General features: G+C 42.6%; 1 protein-coding gene across 3 annotated transcripts in view; it reads right to left on the bottom strand.

Moving 5' to 3' along the window:
• asxl2 (ASXL transcriptional regulator 2) overlaps positions 1-12857 on the bottom strand; it is a 93125-nt gene that overhangs the window by 28568 nt on the left and 51700 nt on the right. The window contains exon 1 of one of the 3 annotated variants that reach the window (XM_062968821.1): positions 451-4151. The exons of the other annotated variants lie outside the window; for them this stretch is intronic. Coding sequence (XP_062824891.1) covers positions 451-487 — 37 coding nt within the window. The 5' untranslated portion in view covers positions 488-4151. Of the gene's footprint in view, positions 1-450; positions 4152-12857 lie in introns of those variants that run through there. 3 annotated transcript variants of the gene reach the window in all.

The following is a 12857-nucleotide window of genomic DNA, read 5'->3' as shown; positions in this document are numbered from 1 at the left end:
CGAAGCCTATACAACTGTCTTTGTATATCTTTATTGGGTTTTTTTCTCTTTTTTTCCCTTTTCTTTTCTTTTCCCCTTCTGATAGATACACAGATACTCTTTCTTTTTTTATTTTCTCTCACTATGTCCGACCCTCCCTTCACCCTCCCCCCACCTGCTATCTTTTAGTGATGTGATTTTATTTATATGTTGAAAGCATCAATAAAATTATTTAAACACAATAAATAAGGGAAGTGCTATTGTTATGAATTATGAATGTAAAACCCAATAAAAATGTTTTTAAAAAAGGAAGGGTGATGTACGGTTTCACCCTAAAAAAATTGTTTCAGCCTAGCATCAGATTGGCCTTTTTAGCTGCTGCATCACTCACTTGCTCTCCTCGTCCCCTAAGTCAGTACGTAGCAATTGTGGAAACTGCTTCCACTTCAAGCCCAGACCAACGTGCCTTACCTCTCCATGGGGCAGTGGGGGGCCACTCTCCAGCCATGGCTGCCCCACAACAGAGAGCCTGAGCTTCCTTCCTCCGCTCTTCCTTCTTGCCAAAATCAGGGTCTGCCAGAAGCCTCTGGGCTCACAAGGGACCCCCGGAGGGGTTCCTTCCCACCCTCCGTGGGCCCCTAAACGGCGGGGCCCACAGGCCCTGTTTCGGAAAGCGGCCGCCCCACTGCTGTCAAGAGAGGCTTTATTTTTGCACATATAAGGAAGTAGTTTGCCGATACGATCTGAAAGGGGCTTCCTGTTTTGTATGTATATGAATAGCAGCCATGCACTGCATTAAGCCGCACCGCAAAAAAAAAAGAGTCATCCAAGGCCAGTCTGACTCCCCATCCAAGCACCCAATTCAGAGCCCGACCCCTTCCTCCTCACCCACCCATCCACGCATACACCTCCTCCAGCAAAATCATGTTACTGTATAGACTCGAGTATAAGCCTCATTTTTCAGCCCTTTTTTAATGTCAGATAAGTGAGACTCTACCGTAATTTCTTTCTCTGTATTGCTCTATGATACACTCTTGTCTCGATGTGAACGAAATAAAATAATCTTTTTAATGCTTTTGAAAGTTTGAAAAGTATTCATGACACGGGCAATTCCTCCCATTGACCCTCGCTGGGGCCTCTGGCCACTGACCAGTTACTGTATATACTCGAGTATAAGCCTCGTTTTTCAGCCCTTTTTTAATGTCGGATAAGTGAGACTCTACCGTAATTTCTTTCTCTGTATTGCTCTATGATATACTCTTGTCTCGATGTGAACGAAATAAAATAATCTTTTTAATGCTTTTGAAAGTTTGAAAAGTATTCATGACACGGGCAATTCCTCCCATTGACCCTCGCTGGGGCCTCTGGCCACTGACCATTTACTGTATATACTCGAGTATAAGCCTCGTTTTTCAGCCCTTTTTTAATGTCGGATAAGTGAGACTCTACCGTAATTTCTTTCTCTGTATTGCTCTATGATACACTCTTGTCTCGATGTGAACGAAATAAAATAATCTTTTTAATGCTTTTGAAAGTTTGAAAAGTATTCATGACACGGGCAATTCCTCCCATTGACCCTCGCTGGGGCCTCTGGCCACTGACCATTTACTGTATATACTCGAGTATAAGCCTCGTTTTTCAGCCCTTTTTTAATGTCGGATAAGTGAGACTCTACCGTAATTTCTTTCTCTGTATTGCTCTATGATACACTCTTGTCTCGATGTGAACGAAATAAAATAATCTTTTTAATGCTTTTGAAAGTTTGAAAAGTATTCATGACACGGGCAATTCCTCCCATTGACCCTCGCTGGGGCCTCTGGCCACTGACCATTTACTGTATATACTCGAGTATAAGCCTCGTTTTTCAGCCCTTTTTTAAAGACTGAAAAAGCCCCCCTCGGCTTATACTCGGGTGACGGTCCTGGTTGGCTTATATGTGGGTCAGCTTATACTCGGAAATATATGGTACATTTATTATTTTTCTCTGAGTCCCTTCGGGAGAGAAGGGCGGGATATAAATGCTGGAAATAAAAATAATAAATAAATAAATATTATTGTTGGTATTATTACATTTATTATTTTTCTCTATTATTGTTGCTTCTATTACATTTATTTTATTCTATTATTATTATTATGACACAGCAAACAAGATAGATATGCTGGATTTCGTATCACAAAATCACAAGTCGAACACTTCCCAAGTGTTTAGGACTGTGTGATGTATTTCCGGATGATGCGCGCAGATCCCTGCAGGGTGGCCTTTTGCAGCTGGCAGATCGTGATTTTGTCAATGTCTATTGTTTCCAAATGCCGGCTGAGATCTTTACTCTATTATTATTGTTGTTGTTGTTGTTGTTATTATTATTATTATTATTACATTTATTATTTCACTCTGATCTTATTATTATTATTATATTTATTATTTTACTCTATTTATTACTACATGTATTATTTTCCTGTATTTATTATTATTATTATTATTATTATTATTATTATTATTATTATTGTATGACACAGCAAACAAGATAGATATGCTGGATTTCGTATCACAAAACCACAAGTCAAACACTTCCCAAGTTCTAGGACTGTGTGATGTATTTTCGGATGATGCGTGCAGATCCCAGTAGGGTGGCCTTTTGCAGTTGGCAGATGGTGATTTTGTCAATGTCTATTGTTTCCAAATGCCGGCTGAGATCTTTTGGCATGGCACCCAGTGTGCCCATCACCACCGGGACCACCTGCACTGGTTTCTGCCAGAGTCGTTGCAGTTCGATCTTGAGGTCCTGAGAGCGGCTGAGTTTTTCCTGTTGTTTTTCGTCAATGCAACTGTCACCTGGAATGGCGACATCCATGATCCAAACCTATTTCTTTTCCACAACTGTGATGTCTGGTGTGTTGTATTCCAGAAATTTGTCAGTCTGGATTTGGAAGTCCCACAGTATCTTTGCGTGCTCATTTTCCAATTCTTTTGCAGGTTTGTGATCCCGCAATTATTATTATTATTATTAATGTATTATTTTACCCTATTATTATTAAAAGAATACATTAGCACATTTACATTGAAGAAGATGAGAATAATGATTTAATCAGAGTTGGACAATCTTATCTTAAATTAGAGCTTTATGTAAATATCCAAAAGCATTTAACCTACTGATGCCTCAATTAATGTAATTTTATTGGTATCTGTTTTTATTTCTGAAATTTACCACTCTCTGCTCAATGTTTTCCCAGTTTCTTTGTGGTAAAATTAGGTGCTTCAGCTTATATTCAGGTTGGCTTATACTCAAGTACATACGGTAATTCCTTCTAAACTGAGAATACCTAACATCCAAAAACAAACAATGCCTTTTTCAAATAACCTGGGCATGGCTGGATCCCCACGCTAGAATAGAATAGAATAGAATAGAATAGAATAGCTTCATTGTCATTGTGCTACTGCACAACGAAATTAAATGCCTTCCCCAGCACACACCACAAAACAACACACCCATTCTTCTGCACTCCCACCACCACTGCACGGCCGCCAATGCCACATCAATGCGAAACCATGGAGTCCAACATAGCCTTTGTCACCCTGTACCATCTGCCAGATGGCAACAATTCAGAAAAAGAATATTCCGGGATCCGATCCCAGATTATCTGCTTTGAACTGGATTATATGAGTCTACACTGCCAGATAATCTAGGACAGGGGTCCTCAAACTTTTTAAGCCGAGGGCCGGTCCACAATCCTTCAGACTGTTGAGGGGCCGGATTATCATTTGAAAAAGAAATACAAACAAATTCCGATGCACACTGCACATGTCTTATTTGTAGTGCAAAAACGACAACGACAACAACAACAACAACAACAAGAACAATGAAAGAACAATACAATATTTAAAAATAAAAACAATTTTAACCAACATACATTGATCAAGATTTCAATGGGAAGTGTGCTCCTGCTTCTGGAAAATGAGATAGTCAAGTTAATTAGGGTTGTTGTTGTTGTTGTTGTGTGCCTTCAAGTCATTTCAGACTTTGGGTGAGCCTAAGTCTAAAATTTATTTATTTATTTATTATTTACTGCATTTATTTACTACATTTGTATCACACCCTTCTCACCCCAAAGGGGACTCAGAGTGGCTTACAAATTATATGTACATACAATATATTATATTATTAGCATAGCACAATATTAGCATTATATATTACTATATTGAACTATACCACTATACTGTTATATTATTAGTAATATTATATGTAATATAGAATATATAATTAATATTATATGGTATTATTATTAGTAGAATCATAGAATCATAGAATCATAGAATAGTAGAGTTGGAAGAGACCTCAAGGGCCATCTAGTCCAACCCCCCGCTAAGAAGCAGGAAATCGCATTCAATATAGTGTTATATTGTATTACATTATAATATTATTATCAATATTATATGTATATACAATATATTATATTATAAAACTGAGGGCGGGGGCCAGGTAAATGACATCGGAGGGCCGCATCCGGCCCCCGGGCCTTAGTTTGGGGACCCCTAATCTAGGACAAGCAGATAATCTGGGGTCAAATCTGTCACAGCTATCAAACTGGAGTTCCAAACATTCAACCCCTTCTGAGGAAGCTGCACCCTTCATCCAAGGAGAAAACCCCAAAACAAACTGTCTTTTAGTAAAGAAAGATTTATATGGAAACTAGCTGTGCCCAGCCACGCGTTGCTGTGGCGTTGTCTGGTGGTGTTGGTGAGAACTTGTTGAGGCTGGATGGCCATCTGTCAGGAGTGCTTGGATTGTGTCCTCCTGCGTGGTAGAAGGAAGTTGATCTGGATGATCCTTAGGGGTCACTCCAAACCTTAGGATTGTATGATGATGTTGTTGTTGTTATTATTAGTAGTAGTAGTAGTATTGAAAGGCTGGGTGGCCATCTGTTGGGAGTGCTTGGATTGTGTCCTGCATGGCAGAATTGGGTTGGACTGGATGACCTTTAGGGGTGTCTCCTAACTGTCTGATGCTATGATTCGATGTGTATTATTATTGTGCAGATATTGGGTGGTCATCTGTGAGGAGTGGTTGGATTGTGTCCTCCTGCATGATATAAGGAAGTCGAACTGGATGATCCTTAGGGCTATCTGCTAACCTTAGGATTGTATTATTAATTATTATTATTATTATTATTATTATTATTATTATTATTATTACTATTGAGAGGCTGGGTGGCCATCTGTTGGGCTGAGTAGGTTGCTAGGAGACCAAGTGGGCGGAGCTTAGCCTTCTAACTGGCAGCAATTGGATAAAAACAATTATTCCTCTCCCTCTAATTAGGACTTGATTTTTCTTTTCTTTTTGTTGTATGAACGTAGAGGCATGGATGAGGGGTTGTGCTGCCAAGTTTAGTGTTTCTGGGATGTGTAGTTTTGTTGTTTTGTCCTAGGCCAAAATTTCATTACCCTTTTATATATATAGATATATACAAACATAACAGTCCTTGGCTTTTATCAGCAGCTTTCAAACGGCCAAACAAAATGTTATCTTAAAGCTTTCTTCAGCTCCACTCCAACAGCCTTCCAACAGCAACACCATCATCGCCGCCATCACCTTCATATTCACCATCAGCATCACTAACTCAAGATTTACCCAGTCTCTATTAATAGCACTCAGTCTTTAGCAAGTATCTTGACTGCTGCTGGTCATACATGGATAGGACATAATTGTTACAAACACTTATCCATTTTCACATAAGAAATGATCTAAATAATATAAAACTCTGACAAAATCCTGAGATATAGAACAGTGTAGAAGTGGCCTTAGTTTTAACAATATATATCGTACAAATCTGCTTTTCGAATTACTTCTTTTACTATGTTTTCTTTAACTTTGAATAGAAAATTAGTAAAAAAAGAAAAAGGAGGAGAATTTTCTTGCTCATGACAAGCCAAACCGTCAAGGAGAGGCTTGCTGGCTCACACCCTGTGGGCTCAAGAGCTTGGCATCGCATGGGCAGCCCATGGCCGTTGCAATCAGGGCCAAAAGGCCTTGTCCGAGGGCAACCAGGAAGATGTTCCCAGAGCCGTGACACCCCCAGGCCTTTCTCCTCCTCCCAGATACTCCCCAGGGATCAGTCACATCCGACTTGGCGGAAAGGAGTGAGTCACGGCTGGGCACAAAAGAGCCCTGGCACTTCCTAGAAGTCTCTGCTCTTCGGCATTGCCTCTCGGCATCGCTTGCAAAATGCTAAACCAGAGATCTGTCAGAATGCAAAAGCCGGGGTCAGGGTGTGAGTTGGTGGGTTTCTTCAACACCCTCGATCAAGAGCTCCGGACCAGCACCTTGATGAACTGGTGAACTTCTACCCTCACCAATTCCTCCAATGTCAGACTCAAAGACATCTGCAGTCTGAAATTCAAACACTTATTTAATATTATTTACAAAGCAGCAAAGTCCATCATGCGAAGCCGGCATTCTTTGGCTCGTCTCGTCTCTCACACAGTTCAACAAGAGAGATAAGAAGGCACATTCCTTAGTCCGAAGGAAGTTCCGACCTCCAAGGCTGGAAATCATGTCTCATAGGTCACAGCAGGCTGTCAGTCAAACTGGCCTGCTGTTAACTGTTTCATTGCTGAAACACACACTTGCAAAACAGCAGAAACACTTGATTTACATTTCATATACACACAACCAAAATCCAACAAGATCTCTGTGTGTGTCACCCAAGCGAAATGCAGGATTTGGAAAGGATCTCAAAAGCGATCCATCCCAATCTCTGGCTGGGCAGGAATGCACTGCTAAAGCATTCTAAAAGGTGACTGCCTTTATTTGCTCTATATAGGGACTGATAGAGAATAGAAATAGAGAATACACCTAAATCAACATTATTCCTTTGCATGACAATATCCTCTCACAAGAGGAGAAAGAACTGGTTTCTAATTTGCAGCAAAATTGCTAATAGCAAAAAAACTGGAAAGAAAAAAAGGAAATCCAATTAGAAGAATGGTACAGGGAAATTTGGAACATAGCTATTAATGATAAGCTGACTTGCAATATTAAAATTAAAAAGGGAATATCGAAACAAACAGATTTTTGGAAAATATGGTGTTATGGTTGAGCCTTCTGGCTCCGGTACTGGGAGACGGGGTCGTAAGACTCCTCGAGAGTCAGACTCTTTTGAGGAGCGTGAAAGGAAACGGCTCCGGGACTTATTTGCAGAACCAACTGACGAAGACTCCTTTGAGGGTTTTACCGAGGGAATGGAGGAAGAAATGGTTAGTTCAGAGGAAGATGACATGGAATGGACTCGTGTGAGGGAGGATTTGGGGGCCACCGGCAATGTTAGCATGGGAGGCGATTGGCGGGTTGCAGGATCAGACCCATGGACGGGCTGGAGGGATGGAGCGGGATCCACAGCTGGGGATGCTGTGGGGCGTAGTCAAAGGTGTTTTAGCTCTGATGAGGATGATGATGATGAGGCACCTGGAATTAGGATGGCAGCTGATAGCGATGAGGAGTTATGAACTGGGATAAAATGGGGTTTAGGATCAATGGCTAATTGCGTTGGGCAAGGTAATCTGGACGAACGCTTGGGCTCTTGTTTGGGAACTTCCTGAAGACGGGTGTGATTCGTTGCTGGATACCTTGGACCTCCGTCGTCTTTTTGACGGACATTAATTACCTACTCTGGATTGACGCTGGACTGACTGACTGACTACGACCTTGGACTATCCCTTCTGTGGCTATCGGTGAACTCGTGGAACTCTAGACGCCTGCACTTGGCTTTCGACCTCGGACCGGACTGGGACCCCGCTGACCGCCGTGATCCTGATTGATGTGCCTGGACCCGGATTTCGCTCGTTGCACGGAGGAGTAACAGCCTGAGTTACTCATCTGTAGCTTTTGGGTAGCAGAGAGGAATCTGCTGCCAGTTTTTTGTGTTCATTTTGACCTTTGTTTACTAACTTTTGTTTGTTTAAATTGCCAGGCTGAAGTAAGCACTTTTGAGTTAGTTCGGATTAAACTCCTGTTTAATCCGGTTTATTCTTTCTAACCGTTTTAATTCAAACGGAGCTGTTTTGTGTACTTTTTCACTGAAGACAAGTGTTTGCCTAGTCCTTTGTTTCCTACGGGCACTTTTCAGTTCTGTAACTTCAATAAACTGTGTTGTACTCTATTTGGTGGCGTTCTGTCTATGACATATGGGGGAAAATTATTGTGTATATTTTTAATGAGGGAAAGAGGTATAAGACAGCAACAGAGGCAATGAAATTTTGGATTTGTGAAACAGTATGAGTTGGTTGGTCCTGGTGAAGGGGGCACAAAGTAAGGGTAAGGGAAGATGGGAAAAAGGTATAACAATAACAACAACAGCCATAAATAAAACATGTATAAGTAGATAAAAAGGGTGTAGTAGAGAGATATGTAGTAAAGTTGTAATGGAAAAGTCTAAAACTGATAAGAAATATGCTTAAAGATGTGCTTGATTTTTTTACTGTCGTATTGTACACAATATGATACATTTAAGATATTATAAAATGAGGAAAATGACAAGCCAAACCTTGGCTTATACATTTTGATTGATATATTAATAAATAAAAAAAATTCAAAAAGGGCCTGATCTCACTACAGTTTAAAGCAGGCATGGGCAAACTTTGGCCCTCCAAGTGTTTTGTTCTGTCGCATCAGCCTTTGCATAGCCCTTCATAGTTGGCCATGTTCACCTCGCAGAAGCAGAGGAAGCAGGAGGACATTTTTGCTCCCTGGCTTCAGGTAGGATTTGGCTAAGATTTGGCTAAGATTTTAAACTGAGTTTGGGCTTGGCTCCTGTGGTCAAAGTCTAACTGTTGTGTGACTGTTGTGTTGAAAGAGAGCCAGGTACTTAAGTTGATTGACAGCAGGCATTGTCCCCTGTTAATTGAGTTTCTGGGAAAGCTTTATTTGCCAGTGTGAGTTTCTGCCAGAGCCTGATCCCAGAAGGGCAGTTGGTTCTCGCAGAAGCAGAGGAAGCAGGAGGACATTTTTGCTCCCTGGCTTCAGGTAGGATTTGGCTAAGATTTGGCTAAGATTTTAAACTGAGTTTGGGCTTGGCTCCTGTGGTCAAAGTCTAACTGTTGTGTGACTGTTGTGTTGAAAGAGAGCCAGGTACTTAAGTTGATTGACAGCAGGCATTGTCCCCTGTTAATTGAGTTTCTGGGAAAGCTTTATTTGCCAGTGTGAGTTTCTGCCAGAGCCTGATCCCAGAAGGGCAGTTGGTTCTCGCAGAAGCAGAGGAAGCAGGAGGACATTTTTGCTCCCTGGCTTCAGGTAGGATTTGGCTAAGATTTGGCTAAGATTTTAAACTGAGTTTGGGCTTGGCTCCTGTGGTCAAAGTCTAACTGTTGTGTGACTGTTGTGTTGAAAGAGAGCCAGGTACTTAAGTTGATTGACAGCAGGCATTGTCCCCTGTTAATTGAGTTTCTGGGAAAGCTTTATTTGCCAGTGTGAGTTTCTGCCAGAGCCTGATCCCAGAAGGGCAGTTGGTTCTCGCAGAAGCAGAGGAAGCAGGAGGACATTTTTGCTCCCTGGCTTCAGGTAGGATTTGGCTAAGATTTGGCTAAGATTTTAAACTGAGTTTGGGCTTGGCTCCTGTGGTCAAAGTCTAACTGTTGTGTGACTGTTGTGTTGAAAGAGAGCCAGGTACTTAAGTTGATTGACAGCAGGCATTGTCCCCTGTTAATTGAGTTTCTGGGAAAGCTTTATTTGCCAGTGTGAGTTTCTGCCAGAGCCTGATCCCAGAAGGGCAGTTGGTTCTCGCAGAAGCAGAGGAAGCAGGAGGACATTTTTGCTCCCTGGCTTCAGGTAGGATTTGGCTAAGATTTGGCTAAGATTTTAAACTGAGTTTGGGCTTGGCTCCTGTGGTCAAAGTCTAACTGTTGTGTGACTGTTGTGTTGAAAGAGAGCCAGGTACTTAAGTTGATTGACAGCAGGCATTGTCCCCTGTTAATTGAGTTTCTGGGAAAGCTTTATTTGCCAGTGTGAGTTTCTGCCAGAGCCTGATCCCAGAAGGGCAGTTGGTTCTCGCAGAAGCAGAGGAAGCAGGAGGACATTTTTGCTCCCTGGCTTCAGGTAGGATTTGGCTAAGATTTGGCTAAGATTTTAAACTGAGTTTGGGCTTGGCTCCTGTGGTCAAAGTCTAACTGTTGTGTGACTGTTGTGTTGAAAGAGAGCCAGGTACTTAAGTTGACTGACAGCAGGCATTGTCCCCTGTTAATTGAGTTTCTGGGAAAGCTTTATTTGCCAGTGTGAGTTTCTGCCAGAGCCTGATCCCAGAAGGGCAGTTGGTTCTCGCAGAAGCAGAGGAAGCAGGAGGACATTTTTGCTCCCTGGCTTCAGGTAGGATTTGGCTAAGATTTGGCTAAGATTTTAAACTGAGTTTGGGCTTGGCTCCTGTGGTCAAAGTCTAACTGTTGTGTGACTGTTGTGTTGAAAGAGAGCCAGGTACTTAAGTTGATTGACAGCAGGCATTGTCCCCTGTTAATTGAGTTTCTGGGAAAGCTTTATTTGCCAGTGTGAGTTTCTGCCAGAGCCTGATCCCAGAAGGGCAGTTGGTTCTCGCAGAAGCAGAGGAAGCAGGAGGACATTTTTGCTCCCTGGCTTCAGGTAGGATTTGGCTAAGATTTGGCTAAGATTTTAAACTGAGTTTGGGCTTGGCTCCTGTGGTCAAAGTCTAACTGTTGTGTAACTGTTGTGTTGAAAGAGAGCCAGGTACTTAAGTTGATTGACAGCAGGCATTGTCCCCTGTTAATTGAGTTTCTGGGAAAGCTTTATTTGCCAGTGTGAGTTTCTGCCAGAGCCTGATCCCAGAAGGGCAGTTGGTTCTCGCAGAAGCAGAGGAAGCAGGAGGACATTTTTGCTCCCTGGCTTCAGGTAGGATTTGGCTAAGATTTGGCTAAGATTTTAAACTGAGTTTGGGCTTGGCTCCTGTGGTCAAAGTCTAACTGTTGTGTGACTGTTGTGTTGAAAGAGAGCCAGGTACTTAAGTTGATTGACAGCAGGCATTGTCCCCTGTTAATTGAGTTTCTGGGAAAGCTTTATTTGCCAGTGTGAGTTTCTGCCAGAGCCTGATCCCAGAAGGGCAGTTGGTTCTCGCAGAAGCAGAGGAAGCAGGAGGACATTTTTGCTCCCTGGCTTCAGGTAGGATTTGGCTAAGATTTGGCTAAGATTTTAAACTGAGTTTGGGCTTGGCTCCTGTGGTCAAAGTCTAACTGTTGTGTGACTGTTGTGTTGAAAGAGAGCCAGGTACTTAAGTTGATTGACAGCAGGCATTGTCCCCTGTTAATTGAGTTTCTGGGAAAGCTTTATTTGCCAGTGTGAGTTTCTGCCAGAGCCTGATCCCAGAAGGGCAGTTGGTTCTCGCAGAAGCAGAGGAAGCAGGAGGACATTTTTGCTCCCTGGCTTCAGGTAGGATTTGGCTAAGATTTGGCTAAGATTTTAAACTGAGTTTGGGCTTGGCTCCTGTGGTCAAAGTCTAACTGTTGTGTGACTGTTGTGTTGAAAGAGAGCCAGGTACTTAAGTTGACTGACAGCAGGCATTGTCCCCTGTTAATTGAGTTTCTGGGAAAGCTTTATTTGCCAGTGTGAGTTTCTGCCAGAGCCTGATCCCAGAAGGGCAGTTGGTTCTCGCAGAAGCAGAGGAAGCAGGAGGACATTTTTGCTCCCTGGCTTCAGGTAGGATTTGGCTAAGATTTGGCTAAGATTTTAAACTGAGTTTGGGCTTGGCTCCTGTGGTCAAAGTCTAACTGTTGTGTGACTGTTGTGTTGAAAGAGAGCCAGGTACTTAAGTTGATTGACAGCAGGCATTGTCCCCTGTTAATTGAGTTTCTGGGAAAGCTTTATTTGCCAGTGTGAGTTTCTGCCAGAGCCTGATCCCAGAAGGGCAGTTGGTTCTCGCAGAAGCAGAGGAAGCAGGAGGACATTTTTGCTCCCTGGCTTCAGGTAGGATTTGGCTAAGATTTGGCTAAGATTTTAAACTGAGTTTGGGCTTGGCTCCTGTGGTCAAAGTCTAACTGTTGTGTGACTGTTGTGTTGAAAGAGAGCCAGGTACTTAAGTTGATTGACAGCAGGCATTGTCCCCTGTTAATTGAGTTTCTGGGAAAGCTTTATTTGCCAGTGTCGCGCGCGCCGTCCTTTGCAGTACATACAGGAAACAAAGCAACATAAACAAATACACAAAGACGTGGTTTGTTGCAGTCTGCACATAAAGTGCGTGCATATTACTTAACTGTACAAAGATCCCACTTGGCCACCACGCTCACCAAGAGATGCAACAAAAGCAAAACATTCCCATCACATGCACCAGCTGTGGCATGTTCCGCTTTTTCACACAAAAACTAGACAACTACATCTGCTCCAAATGCAAACAGATGACTCTGATGGAGCAGAGGATCCAACAGCTCGAGCACCGTATTAAGACCCTTAAGGACATTCAGGCACTCGAGCTCTTCTTGGACACTGCACAACACGCTGCTGTAGATCAGCAGCCTGCATCACACCAACACCACCAAGACCATGATCAGGAACCTTATGGGGAGATCAACTCAAAGGTAGACAACCCTCAGGCTTGGAAGGAGGTCACCCATAGAAGGAGACGCAGGACCAGGCAGCCTCCACAGAACTCCTCTGCTCAGCTGCATTTACACAACAGATTTGAAATTCTTACATCATTAACATACAATCAGGAAACACATCTTGTGGAGGACCACAGTTTCTTAGATACCACTCAGTGGACCATCCTGGATCAATGCGCAGGGGATAGCCCTGACAGGGACAGTGCATCACCACAGTCACACTTATGTAATCATGCAAATGCTCCATCCCCAATCATAGACCAGGAGCAACAGGAACATCCTTGGGAGAGTA

The sequence above is a fragment of the Anolis carolinensis genome, chromosome 1 (genome assembly GCF_035594765.1).
Source record: "Anolis carolinensis isolate JA03-04 chromosome 1, rAnoCar3.1.pri, whole genome shotgun sequence".
Lineage (NCBI taxonomy): Eukaryota > Metazoa > Chordata > Lepidosauria > Squamata > Dactyloidae > Anolis > Anolis carolinensis.
Note: the sequence above shows the minus strand (reverse complement) of the source record. Positions and strands in the feature narration are given on the sequence as shown.